Source organism: Neodiprion fabricii, chromosome 4 (assembly GCF_021155785.1).
Source record: "Neodiprion fabricii isolate iyNeoFabr1 chromosome 4, iyNeoFabr1.1, whole genome shotgun sequence".
Classification (NCBI taxonomy): domain Eukaryota; kingdom Metazoa; phylum Arthropoda; class Insecta; order Hymenoptera; family Diprionidae; genus Neodiprion; species Neodiprion fabricii.
In genome coordinates, this window is record NC_060242.1 from 39,935,664 (window position 1) to 39,949,376 (window position 13,713).

The 13,713-nt window shown below is 36.8% G+C and overlaps 2 protein-coding genes across 9 annotated transcripts; one reads left to right on the forward strand and one right to left on the reverse strand.

The window, feature by feature from the left end:
• Positions 1-1,882: 1,882 nt before the first annotated feature.
• LOC124179353 (E3 ubiquitin-protein ligase MIB2-like) lies at positions 1,883-8,691 on the reverse strand. 8 transcript variants are annotated; one of them, XM_046563613.1, is made up of 13 exons: positions 8,597-8,691; positions 8,396-8,487; positions 7,666-8,125; positions 7,442-7,557; positions 6,609-6,988; positions 6,154-6,366; positions 5,757-5,925; positions 5,340-5,655; positions 4,914-5,225; positions 4,403-4,766; positions 4,077-4,294; positions 3,699-3,955; positions 1,883-3,606 (listed from the first exon to the last, which is right to left on the reverse strand). In XM_046563613.1, exons 3-13 carry the CDS (start codon positions 8,094-8,096, stop codon positions 3,326-3,328), a joined length of 3,057 nt encoding a protein of 1,018 aa, XP_046419569.1. In that variant the 5' UTR covers positions 8,097-8,125; positions 8,396-8,487; positions 8,597-8,691; the 3' UTR covers positions 1,883-3,325. The 8 variants fall into 8 exon arrangements, with proteins under 8 accessions (XP_046419569.1, XP_046419567.1, XP_046419571.1 ...); XM_046563611.1 differs by having other exon boundaries at positions 8,450-8,487; positions 8,597-8,666; XM_046563615.1 differs by having other exon boundaries at positions 7,666-8,100; positions 8,450-8,487; positions 8,597-8,653.
• Positions 8,692-10,410: 1,719 nt separating this feature from the next.
• On the forward strand, positions 10,411-13,022 carry LOC124181643 (ran-binding protein 3). Its single transcript, XM_046568388.1, has 5 exons — positions 10,411-10,509; positions 10,766-10,852; positions 10,993-11,052; positions 11,603-12,285; positions 12,478-13,022. Exons 1-5 carry the CDS (start codon positions 10,458-10,460, stop codon positions 12,787-12,789), a joined length of 1,194 nt encoding a protein of 397 aa, XP_046424344.1. The 5' UTR covers positions 10,411-10,457; the 3' UTR covers positions 12,790-13,022.
• Positions 13,023-13,713: the final 691 nt, after the last annotated feature.

Sequence of the window (13,713 nt, forward strand, 5' to 3'; positions counted from 1 at the left end):
TGTCATCATTAATATCATTATATCGAGTTAGGTTTACAAAGGATGAGTTATTACTATTATTATTATTATCATTATTATGAACTACAGTTTTGCAAACTGGCTCAATATTGTAACATACATTTATGAAAACTTTATCAAGTACCAAAATAAATGAATAAATAAATACTGCTTGCTAAGCTATGGTAGAATGAAATTTCGTGTTGTTATCAACAACCGTAAGCATCTATAGATTGAATAGAACATAGAAATAATAATTGAATATACATATAGGTAAGTGTTGTGTCTGTGCGTGTTTAGTAGTTAAGCTCGCCTTGGAACCAAAACACCCGCCGCTGCATTGTGGAATAGATAATTAATTTGTCTTTACGACGTTCCTTTATAGTTACTCCGATAGAATTCAATTGAAAGAATTAAACAATGATTGTATTATATATAATGCTAAAATACATTTGTATGTAGTAATACAGACCATTGTTACTACACAATAATCCTTCGCACGTGTCATTCGCTACCTTTGTACGACGCTCTTTGATCTTAAGCGTTATATATGTATACCTATGTCGAGATACAATGAAAAGGAAAGAGAAAAAACAAAAAAGAATTTTAGAAATACATGCAAGTAAGAAGTGACGAATAACTATGTAAACAACTATAGAATACAGTGACGAAATAGCACTACAAATTTGGAGCGTCTCTTTTAGTTCCCGTCATATTCCAAATATCCATTTTATTTTATTTTTTTAAACTAATACCTCGACTGTCTTTCCGTTCAAAGCTTACACTTTTTCAATCGATCAGTTTTCACAATGCTGAATAATGAATTAAAAGGAATGGAACAAAAGTTTTCTAGCGAATTAAGTAATCTTTGACCACGTGCTTCCTTACATTCCCCATATCCCCATTGTCTGTTAACTCTGAGTAGTAAAATTTGGGAACAATATCTGGTGTTTGTTAGTTGTAAGTCAGTTATACAAAGTGACAAACAATGTAGCCGAAGCTAAAACTAGACGATTCAGAAACCCTGCGGTAATTAACGATTCACGATACTTGAACAATGCGGAATGCGTTATTTGATGAAATCATGAAAAGTATAGTAAATATTAGTCAACGTATCAATAAAAATTGACCAGAATCTGTTTCTCTTTGGGCAAATTGTTCTTGGTTTTGTGTATTTATTTTTATGAAATCTATAGTTAATCAAAGATCGCGGTTACGAATGAAATAACTATCCACAACTGGTAATAGATCGATATGCAGCGATTTAAAATCTGTTCGCAAATTACTTAACAAATTCGAACAACTCTTTGATAATGATTAATATTATTAGTAGATTTTCTTGTTTCTATTACAATTTGTTGTTAGATACTGCGTTATGCTTTTGAGACACTTAATTTTAAAATGTTTACATTTAGTTGTTGATTACAATATTATTTGTTACTAAAGTGTATAAGAATGGAAGCAAGATGTGCGTTGATAAAAAACTTTGGATAAATTTTGAATTTTGAAATGAGTGATCACTGATCAATATTTTCACCCGTTTAGTTCTCCAAAGATTCGAATGTTGAACTTCGTTATCATTATACTGTGCAGTTGGAGGCAATAATGATAAACTAGGATTGTAAAGTAATGTGATGAGTTAATTAAGTGAACAAATAAACGTGAGCCCTTACAAAAACTTTAATATGTTTCCGGTAAATGATTGTTACGTACCATAAAATGATAATATACTTTATACCATGGCCAACCTAGCATCACCACCCGAATTGAAAAATTTGAACGCCCTTATTTTTTGCAAATAATGGAATAATTATCCCATTAAAATAACTATGATAAAAAAAATTTTCCGCATAAAGTAAATAGTGTAACAATAATAAGTACAGACTTCAACTCGCAATAATTTATTCAAATCAGTTCGCGATTCCATTGTAATTTTTATTCTTCATAATTGAAGGTAATACTCAACTTAATAATAATTCTCTTTGTCTATATTGAATTGGATATCAAACGTACATAATTAAAAAATTGGAACTATTTCTGAGAATATATTTGATATTTGATTCGTTTTTAAACTACTTCATCGCCATTCTTATTATATCATTCTACTTAAACTAAGTGATGATGGGATGCACAAGTCTATGCAATATGGAGAAAACGTTACATCTTTTTGTCTAACTTAATTGAATAATGAAATTTACCTTGTTAGAAAAAAACATGCGGTGCTTTTATGTACCCTGTTTTATACAATAGATGATTGTATTCAGGCAAATTTATAAACGGCGATTTTTAAGTAGGACTCAATCTGATAAAGTTAGGTAAGTTAATAACGTAATCTCATTTACTTTAATTACACATATGGGAGTCGACAAAATTTGAACTAAATGACGATAATGACACTTGAGAAATCGGGCGACAGAATAAGTTGTGAAGAATGACCCGAATCCGCGAATCATGGAGGACGCTGATGTGAGTATTATAATAAAAAAGATTAGAACAAAATTAATACATTTTTGATATTTGATTTTGATTGGAACGAAATCTACATGACTCGCGAAATTATGACTTTCGTAGACGTGTGACCAATGAAAAAAGCTCAAATACCCGTAAATATCAGTGTGTGAAGTGATTAATGCAACCCTGCATAAGATTCATAATTCCTTTTCAAAGGGACCGCGTTACAACATTTATCACTTTCATGTAACCTGGTCATTGCGTACAAAACGTGTTACTGTACAAACGTTTTGCCGATAGTTTCTCAATGTTATTGGCTTTCGGAAAAATGGTTTGCCATAAAACTGGCTTTCACTGTAACCGAGAGTAAATATTAAGTACACAATGTTCATGTATCGACAGCAAATTTGCACGGCGGAAGACGTGCACATTATGATGTAGTAAATGATCCATACATACTGGTAACAAGAATCTCTTTCGGTACTATTGAAGTAGCACCTATTGACGATTATATGAAGAAAAAAAAAATTAAATTACACAAACAGCATATTTACATAACATATTTCAAAAAGTATTGTTCAGTCAGCATGTGATCATCATTGGTCATTCAAACAATTGCTGGGTAGAAATCAAGCAATAGAAGGTTAGAATAAAAAGTGTTGATAGAGAATCAAAACGAAAAACCTAATGCTAACTTCACACGTGTAATTACAATATAATATTATATTATCATTATCATTATTAGTATTATAAATATTTGTGTGAATAATATCAAATAGGTGTTAGAAGTCATGTGATGATAATAATATATTTCCATTATTCTACACGAGGTGAGGTGAACGGATGGTCGAGCGAAATTGGTGTCTAGAATCGTATATTAATACAGATTGATTTTTTTGGTTATAGTTTTGCGACACATGTGGCACGTTTTAAGCGGCGCAGCGCAATGCTCACACGCACCGTGTCCACAAAGGAAGGCTACGTTTCTCCGCCGTTCCATGCAAATGCTGCATGTGTTGGCTTCTTCCAAATCGGCAACTCGAGACTCAAGGTAACGCAATCTTTCCAAATCTTTGTCTTTGTCCTCTTCTTTCCTCCTTTTCCCATCCACGTCCACGCTGCTGTCCTCTGCCTGCTCGTTTTCTAGCGTTCGCTCATCTAGTTTATTGGTGACAATATTATTAATTGCAAAGCTGTAATGCACTGCTTTCTGCGTAAGTCTGTGAAAGTTGGTGAATCTTTTGGCTTACCTTGACTCACTCGACGTTTAGCATTATTCCGACCACATCGTAAACATCCATATGATACTACGTTGCTACCGGGTACACCAGTCATATCTTCTTGCTTATTTCTTGTTACTCCCGAACATGTTGCACACTCTTCAGAGTCTTGCCTTTGTTCATCCTTTCTCAATCTCTCTTCTGACGATTCTGTTACTAGTTCTCTTTCTATCTGGCTCGGCAGTGTCTCTGCAATTCTACATAGGGGGCTACTCGTGGGTCCACTGCTGCCGAAAAATCATTCGAAACATTACTTAACTCGTTTAATTTTACTTTTTTTTCTCCACGTCACGGTATGCCTATTACTATTCGAGCGTTGAAAAATTGTTTTACAACCTTGCTTCTCACCTTGGTACTTCACTACTGATGGTTATAGCTGTATGATAGGACCGTAACAGATCAGCTAAAGCTGCGTATTCTGGGTCCGCGTGTAGCAAGTCCAATGCCGACTTGCCTTTAGTATTCCTTACTTGCTCTAACAGAAGCCCAGAATTGTCCGAACTGACGAGGAAGCATGCCAAAGCCATTTCCGGTCTTGCTCCTCGCCTTAGTAAATTTTGCGAAATCTGAATTGATCAACATGTTGAAACGAACTGTGTACAACCAATTATTGCCTAGACAACCACAAAATATTACAAAATTTCCATACCGAACGTGACATCTGATCAACTTACCGCGTGTATAACTGAAACTTCGCTACTTCCATCAGTCGGTGTGACGCTGGTGGGATGGGGTCGGCATTTAGTGATGGCTATGTGAAGTGCAGTATCTCCGTCTTCATCCTGGGCAAGAATGTCTGCATGGTGTTGGACCAGTAATTCAACGAGTTCCAAGTGTCCCTGAGAGGTAGCCAAATGCAGTGGCGTCTGACGACGGTTGTTACGCAAATCTACACGCGCACAACCACCCGTAGGCGAAAGGAGCGTCGCCACAACGTCACGATGCCCATTTAGAGCTGCCAAGTGAAGAGCCGCGAATCCATCCTCTTTTTTTATGTCTACCAGCTGTCTTGCTTTAACCACAAGCTTTTCAGTCGCGCTGTAATATATTGATAATTGTTTTTTCAAGAAGCTACATTGAAGAGAGAGGTCTCTAAATTGTATTTAGAATTGAATTTGGAATATTCTCTTTGTTAATACTGTTGTTTGATAATGTAGCCACCAGTGTGGGTCAAAAATCGCTTACAACGTGTTCCCCTTCAAAGCTGCATGATGAAGTATGTTAAACCCTCTTCTATTGCGAAGCGTCACATCAAGGCGGTCGCACAAGCATAAAGCTTCAACAATGTCAAGGTCATCTTTGCCAATTGCATCATGTAGCGCTGTATCTCCATATTCATCTTGAAGATTGACATCGCATCCATGGCGTAGCAGAATTCGGACACATGCGGCATGCTGCTTGTTTACTGCCACATGCAACGCACTACACTTGCTGTTATTTACTGCATCAACAGCTGCACCTCGTGCCACCAACAATTCCATTATTTCCGGCTGGTTTCTGCAAAAATATAATTTAACTCTACTTACTTTCACCAAATTTTTTGAGGTAACAATAATTTTGTCTTAGATTAGCAATAAGTTTGTTGGGATGAATGTGAAATATGTATAATACCCAAATGCAGCGTAGTGAAGAGGGGAATCCCCGTCTTCGTCTACTGCTTGGAGGGATGCGCCAGCATCTATTAGTAATGAACAGATGTCGCACTGACCCTGGTGGGCGGCAATTTGCAGGCACGTTTTGTCACCACCTCCTGGTCTGGTAGATCTTGCATCAACTTTACCAGGATTTTTACGTAAAAATTCTTTAACTGCAGTAACTCCAGCTTCTCCGCAGGCTGCGTCTCTCAGCAATTTCTCTACTTCGTTGTCAATACTATTATCACCTGATCCTGTGACGCCATCGGGACGCCAGGACGGATTTAATGCATCTGCAGCATGAAGATTCGTAATGAAAATTTGTACTTTGATCCGAAATATGCACATGACATAAATGGGAAATTTGAAACATCAATTAATTATTAATACCCACTCGAGCGATCTCTGAAGCGATTAGCATCACCTTGACCTCCATTTCCTGGTCTTGTGGGTGGAACCAATGTTACGTTTGCTGGATTAAAAGTCCATGTGTGCCCATCAAATTCTACCCGAATGTCTCCATCCGAATAAATTTTAATTACTTTTCCTGTTTTCCCCAAAACCTATGGTGTATCGTAAAATTTATGTAAATTAATTTCGGATCTGTGGTTGAAAGTGGACAGAACAAGAAGGCGAGAGGTGTAAGAATGTTCATAACTAAACGCTGGCAGACGCATCAAAGAATTTTTAGTCTTCTTTGTAATGGAAAGTACTTTGACTATTTAACGCATTTGGATCAAGAAAATAGACCATGTCGCCTTCTTGAACAGTTCGATAGAATTTTCTATTACAGTTTTCATAACATCTATCCATTCTCCATGGCCACGTTGATAATGCTTGACAGATGTAGCATCAGTCTTGACCCTAACAATGTCTCCAAGTGTAAATGTATCTTTGGTAGTGACTTTGGTCAATGATCCCGGATGGAAAGTCCACCGATTATTGCAAGATTCGTACTGGACTCTAATATCACCCTTATCTGTGACTCGATGAACTGTACCAATCTGAAATAAATAATATTATGTTCCTAACGAAATTAAGAAAATGCAAATCGATAAACAATATTCGGTATTGTTACATCTGAAATACGATTTTGATTAAATAATTAGTAGATAAGTATGTGTTATCAAACATCAGACTATAAATTTTATTATATATTCTAGTTCTACGATATTTAGAAGTGAAATATTGAAGGAAATTCTAAGCGTCATTTTAATAGATGTGATTGAATCCTAATAGCACGTACCTTTCCAATATATTCAGCCATGCGTGGATTCCAGCCACCGTGACCAATTTGCATTTGTTTTAGTGTATCGACTTCCATTAGAACTCTGACCTTGTCGCCGACATTAAAAGACAAATGTCGAGGGCTTAGAGTAGGATTACTACCATTAGGTGTTGTGGGTTGATCCATAACTGGCATCATCATCACAATGTGTCCAAGAACAGGTAAGTGCTGTTTGTAATAAGTACCGCACGTAGCTTCTTCAACATAGCACAGATCAACGCACCCTTTGTAGCCAAGTCTATACACGTTTGTGGTACCAGTCGACCATGTCACTGTTGCTACTGACCGACTACTTTCATTGTCCCATCCACGAATATCCATTACACGGCCAGTTTTATCTGTATGGCATATTATGCAATGTTTATTCATCATTTATCAGCCACTTATCAAGTATTGACATAATTTTACAGCAAACTAATTTACTCTTAATTCTTTGAAACCTTGATATATGTTAGATGAGGATGGTTTTTTAAAACATTTTTTAGAGTAAAATTTGAAATACTTTTCTGAAAGTGAATTAGAAACTGGCGCTTTATAGGAGTAACAGAATTTTGTTTCCAAGTTTGCAATTTGTCTTTTGAGTCCATAAAAGGTAATATCAGGTGTCAATCAGGTTTTGCTAGCTAAGTAGTTAATGGTTCTTTAGTACTCAAAATGAAATCGATTTGGACACAAATTTTTTACACTTGAGATTCCTGAACTTTTGCAAAATTTTCAGATTGAAAATGCGCAATTTCCATACCGTTTGTTTAGGTTTCTAAAAACTCACAAGATTGTTCAAACGCACATACCGGGACCGTCGTCTTGATTACCCCACTCCCAATCTGGTCCCCTCACAACTTTGGCACCAATGAATATCCCTTTTAATGGTATTTTAGTGCAGCCTTCTCTTGGGGTCAGTTGCACACTGTAAAAAAAAATACAACGTGGGAAATGCATTGAGCGAAATTTTGCTGTCACGAACGAAATGAAACAAACATAGTTTTAACTAAACAAGAATAAAATTGAAACTTACCCCACAGCGTTGGCAGTTTGAAATCTCTGGAAGGTATGATTAAGGTAATGAACATCCGCCATATAGCACTGGGTACACAAATCGTAGTCAATGCACTGCGCACACTTCCATCTGATGCCTGCAATTCCGTGTCTTTTACAGCCGTCACAGATTATGTTTGAGTGCTTGATACCGGCAGCTGCGTTGTCAAAGACCAGTAGATCGTAGGCGCCCTGATATCCGATTCTATAATTACTTCTCGACCCCCTGTCCCACTGCACAATTACAGTCTTGTCAGGTGTCTTTTCAGCGGTGTTTGCAGTCGAATTTGAAGGGTTACCAGAGCCAGACGACTTCCCAACTTCTATGACAGTGCCTGCGTGGCCCTCGCCACCGTCCTGGTCTTCCCAAGTCCAATGTGGGCCACGAACTACCCGCAATCCCACTTCCATATCTCTTGAGGAAAATGATCGTGTTTATCCTGGAGTTAATCATTTGTTATACATACTTGTATTTGTGTATCGTTAATACAGCGTGTGCTGTGTGTATGTGTAGGCGTATTATTTTCCTCCTCAGTTTAGAAGATTTCCTTATTGCGCATTATGAATAATCGTATCGCAAATTAGCCATTCCTACTCTGCGTTCGCGTTGCTACCACGCAATGTATTTCAAGTCATGTACTAATCAGGGTGAGCAACGAACTGTGATACGAGGTCGACGTCTCTCCACCTAGGCTTGCGCGCGTACTTACAGATATAAGCGATGTATTCCCGTTTCCTCAATTAAAACGTCAAACGAAACTCACCTACGACAACATCGTCAAGCACAGATATCACGAGTGAACTGCACAGAGAGTACAATTTTCAATGTAAACGATGTCGGTAGCTAATTAGGTATTTCACTATGCGGGTAACCCAAAATAACCCGACATTTTTACAGTATTATTACTTACACATCTTATGCGTGATCTAATCCTGTGTTCCCAGCGATCACGGACTACGGAAATATCACATAGTTTGCAGACTACCATCGACATATAGTATAGGCCATGCAATCCGGCATGAAGGCCTTAGCAAAGTGTCCACTAGATTTAGACAGAGAGAACGAGGTGGGAGTCAATTGCTTTCTCTCTCTATCATATTGCTACGCTGCTGAATGGAAAGAAACGGAGATTGACCGCCACCAGTGGCTATCTCTTTCTACAGCTGGCCGTATTCTACTGGCCTAAGCGTAGTCCATACTACATATATGTCGATGCAGATTACACGTAGCTTCTCATATTCTCCATAGGCATCGTAGGAGTCTACGGGGAAAACCCGAAAGGTGAGTAAGATTGTGAAATTCGGTGAAAATTTATGACAAACTTGACGCGGATGACACCGAACAAAGCGCTACGTAAAATTTAGGTACCTCGCATACAAATTACCGGATTGGAACGTGTGATTTATTCATTGCATGAGTATGTAGCTAAATACGCGAATACTTTATACTGGTGTTTTTCCTCAACCTAATAATGATCAACTCTATTTATCCTGGTTCGGTTTGCCCCAACCGCTAAGCAAACAGGATAAATTGGGATGTACTCGATATCAAGTAGCGCGTTTTGCAATAAACCTACTTCGTTATTTTTCCTCCTTCCATGAATTTTAATGCCTTTGGTTTCAAAATAGTTACAGCGATACACTATTCGAAAAAAACAAACATAAAAGAGAATATAAATTAATAATATAATCGAAAAAGCCTGCGAATTAACATGGTGCTTTAAAATGATTCTGGTGAATAATAATAATGATACGCATCAAAGTTCAAAATTCAAATACTATACATAGAGTATACTTTATTTGCCATTGGATTATGAAATAATAGCAAGTATATTAGAAACTCCTAGAGCAAAGTTCTTAACTTTTCCCGTGTAATTTCACAATTTAGTGCGCTTCGGTTAGATTTAACGCTGACTGAAATAAAATATCAAAATCTTGAGTGATATATGAGATATGTATGTCATCTGATCAGAACTTATGTACCGCAATACATGCACCATATTTCAGAGGAAGTTTCAATATATTTTGAGCTGATTCATTAAAAAACGACCTTGAGTCGTATTCTGTGAAGTGTATCAACGTCTCTGCGCGTTAGAAATCGAAGCAATTTAGGCGAGTATGGCGGTTGAGATTACTGAGAATGGTGAATAAACGTCGAATTTTCCCAATTAGCTGATATTGGGTCCAATGTTAATAAAAAAGAACGCCCGTTAATTCTTACATCATTTTCCCATATCTTCTTTATTCCGTCGAACTTGTGACATCTAAATCAACAGCCGAGGGGGTGGCTTTTGCCATGGGCTTATTGTAGTTATTGATCCCGGTAAATTAAGATCCGTACCAACAATTTCAATCATTGCGCAATTTCTGATGGGTTCTTTAGTCAACGTGCAGAACATGACGTGACTATTCGGAGTGACAAATTTCCTTATTCAAAATTTTTTAATGAAATTTGTAAGGCTAAGCAAGTAGGGTCTTACGGTAAAATTTAAATGAAATCAAGCAGGTGATTCTCGCGTACACATGCAGAGATCTACCACAAGTGCAAGTGAAAGTACGTAGATATATTTCTTATTCTCTGTGGCATAGCATCGAATGTAATTATCATTATGGCGACTACGACACCCACGCCATTAGTTCAACCAATCGCCGACGTAAATTTTTTTAAATTGTGAGTTACCATCATGTGACTGATTGTTGCATGGTAACGGTTAGTTCAGATTGGCAGCAGCACCATACGGTTCTCTACTATCTTCTTGTAGAGATAATTCTATGGTTCAGTACCGCCGCTTAGTCCACACGCAAAACATGGCGGATTGCAAGGGTGCGTTGTGTGATTTTATTTATTAAAATATATCCTACTATTGTTTGCTTGGATGCAAATTCTCGATATATCAAAGCTGTGAATGTGTTGAAGATCGTTGAAACATTATTATCGCTTTGTGAATTCGCATATAAGAATATCTGTGACAGTTTGTTATTGTTTGGGACATTTGATCCCTTCCTTTGATCACTTTCACTCTACATGTACTGAAACCTCACGAATATTTAATGAATATTAATTTTAATAATTTATTCAGAGAATACCGACGAGAAAAATTGTCCTCGGCCACCGATTATCATGAAGTTGGATGCCCCGGAAGAGTCGAGCGAAAACTCGGCCAATGGTCAGAAGTGACAAATCAACTTATACTTTAAAGTTCCTTCAATATTTTTGATCAAACTAGTCAATTTATGCTTAAAAAATTTTGGTAGAATTTTTAATTAAGAAAAATCATTAAACTTACTTATCGTAAAATATTTTCAGAGGAAGGAGATGGACAATCTGGAGGACCTGACTCACCAAATTCAAGTTCTACAAGCAAAGGTGATAGTAAAATACATTACGAGTTTTATCACAATTCACATGGATTTGAAAAGTTTAATAATGATGGATCAAACAATAACAAGAACAGAATAGCAAAAAATATTAATATCAGTTTTAAACGCTAATATGGAAAGGGAAATATCGATATGAAAGAATCATCCGATGATAAGCCTTAATACTTTTACACATCGATGACTTTCACTTCGGAAATTTCCAAGCTCAGCACAAGTTCGTTTTAGAATATAACACGCACTGGAAATGTACTTGCAAATTATACTGTCTGCAACTTCAAGTTTTCTGTCAAAAGGAAAAATTCTTCCAAAAGAATCAAGTCATGAGACAGTTAAATGAAATTATCCAAAGTATATCAAATCCAGCCACATTCATCTGATGCATTTATTTTCATTTAGGAATTTACTCATGACTCTTTTCTACTCTGCCTTGATATTGACATGTTAGAGGTTGGACATTCATATTTGTGAAAATCAAAACTTTTTTACACAATGTTAGTATAATAAACACCTCATTATATCTTGTCTTTGTTTCACAGGTCCTATACTAGCTGCATCCAAGTTTGGAAACTCATTTGGAGTTAGTGAATTCTCAAATTCTAGTAAACCAAAACCAGCGTTGTTAAGGCCGTCACAGTTGAGTGCAGTGACGAATAACCCTGGGCCATCTACCAAGAATCCGTTACAGCCAGCAAAGTTCCACAACCCGTTTATAAAAGTAACGGATAATATTGAACTCGAGAGTGATAGCAGTGTTACAAAGAACACAGATAAAAATGAAACTGTAAACAATGACTCTAGAAGTAAAGAAGATACGAAGCCAAAGTTTTTACCCCTCGGCGTGAATACTAAAGATAATGAAAATGGTATAAATAACACTGTCGCTCCGAGTGCCTCGACACCAAGTTTTATTTTCGGACAAAATTTGAAGGAACGAGTTGCCGTTGGAAATGACACTGAAGTTTCTGACAGCTCTGAAGAGCATGAAACTAAAGACGAAGAGAGCAATGAAAATGGATCCTCGGAAATGTTGTTTTCTAGCGCAGCTACAGTCTGCAGAAGTACTAGCCGGCCTGGTTTAACACTTTCTCAAGCTGCGCAAGAACTCGAAGAGGCCAGCAGAGCTAACAAACGTAAATACAGCCAGGTAACACTTCTTACTGGCGAAGAGGATGAAACTAATGTATTACAAATCAACTGCAAGCTATTTGCTTTTGACAAGGTACTTATGATTGTTATATAATCTTTTACACTACCATTCTCACTTGCACAGTTTTCGATTCTGTAGAAAGTGAGTTCAAAAAAGAAAACAATATGACAAATCTGCATTGCACATACCAAAAATTCTATGATCATTATACCTAAGTGAGATTCATCTGCATTTTATTGTACTAAATTCTGACTCAAATCTTAGGGCACCAGTGGGTGGCAGGAAAGAGGGCGAGGAAGTCTGCGATTGAACGACAGGGACGAAGAGTCAAGACTAGTAGGGAGAGCAGCCGGGACTCAGAGGCTGGTCCTAAATACAAAAGTTTGGCCCGGAATGACTGCAGAAAGAGCTGGACCCAAATCTTTGAGGCTTACAGCGATGGATGTGCATGGGGACATCAGAATCTTTGTCGTTCAGGCAGCCCCCAAAGAAGTTGATCAGCTCCATAGTCTTTTAATGCAGCGATTACGTCGAGCTCAGGATCGTCAGCCCAAGAAGTTAGCAACCGAACACTGACCTCACAGTAATATTGATCCCTAGTGGAGCTCACCCTTGACTCGACTCAATCAATATAAGATTTTCGAGTGAAATGTCACGTTTGTAAACTATAATTGTTTTCGTGATGTAAGGACCGACTTTTAGCATGCTGATAGCTGCTACATAATTTATGCATCGATCTATCTACTAAAGTTGCTAGCTTTCGTGTATACCTCCCAATATTTTCTGAGTACGAGGAATTCCGACACCAATCATGAGGTTTTTCTTATTGTTTTGATGCACCCAAGCCTTTTTCTAATCATTCCCAATTGATACGTCGTATTTTTGTTTTTTGTTTATTTTTTTTCTTAAAAATATTCTCGGTTTTTATTTTTAGCATTTTATTTCTTTTTTTTTTCCGTCAACGTCACGTAACAGGGTTGTTAAAAAGACGAAAGAAGCTACACATGATGAATAAATAAATATAGGTATATACAAATATATATATTCATGATATATAGGATAGGAAAAAATATCTAGATAGGGATTTTGAGCGGTATAGCGTGTTTATTAATTCGAACATTTCACAAAAGAAAAAATATTAATGTGCTATTTGTTCAAATATTGTAGATAAAGGAATTTACGTTACACGGGAATCTCTATCTAGTAGTTATTAAATTTCATTCGTATGTATTTTTTTCTTTTTTTTATACCACCCTGTACAGTGAGGTCAACGTTTTTTTTTTCTCTTTTTTTCGATTTTGTTATCGCCGCTATATTAAAACTGTCCGACGCACGCTCTCACAGACTTATTGTTGTAAAATGAAAATAAATAAGTTTGTAAAAGTAAATATTAAGGTAATAATTTGAGTCAAATACTATTTACAGTAATTCAAATCGACATTCTATCAAATAAATTATCAGTAATAACACTTAAGCGGTAGAAAGTGTGTAATTGTTGAT

Coding starts and splice junctions, on each gene's coding strand:
- LOC124179353 (XM_046563609.1), bottom strand. Junction 7,558..7,665: donor CAAACTGCCAACGCTGTGGG/GTAAGTTTCAAT, acceptor TTTTTTTTACAG/TGTGCAACTGACCCCAAGAG. Junction 3,607..3,698: donor TAAACGTCGAGTGAGTCAAG/GTAAGCCAAAAG, acceptor CCAATAAACTAG/ATGAGCGAACGCTAGAAAAC.
- LOC124181643 (XM_046568388.1), top strand. CDS start 10,458: ATGGTTCAGTACCGCCGCTTAGTCCACACGCAAAACATGGCGGATTGC. Junction 11,053..11,602: donor TTCAAGTTCTACAAGCAAAG/GTGATAGTAAAA, acceptor TTTGTTTCACAG/GTCCTATACTAGCTGCATCC. Junction 12,286..12,477: donor AGCTATTTGCTTTTGACAAG/GTACTTATGATT, acceptor CTCAAATCTTAG/GGCACCAGTGGGTGGCAGGA.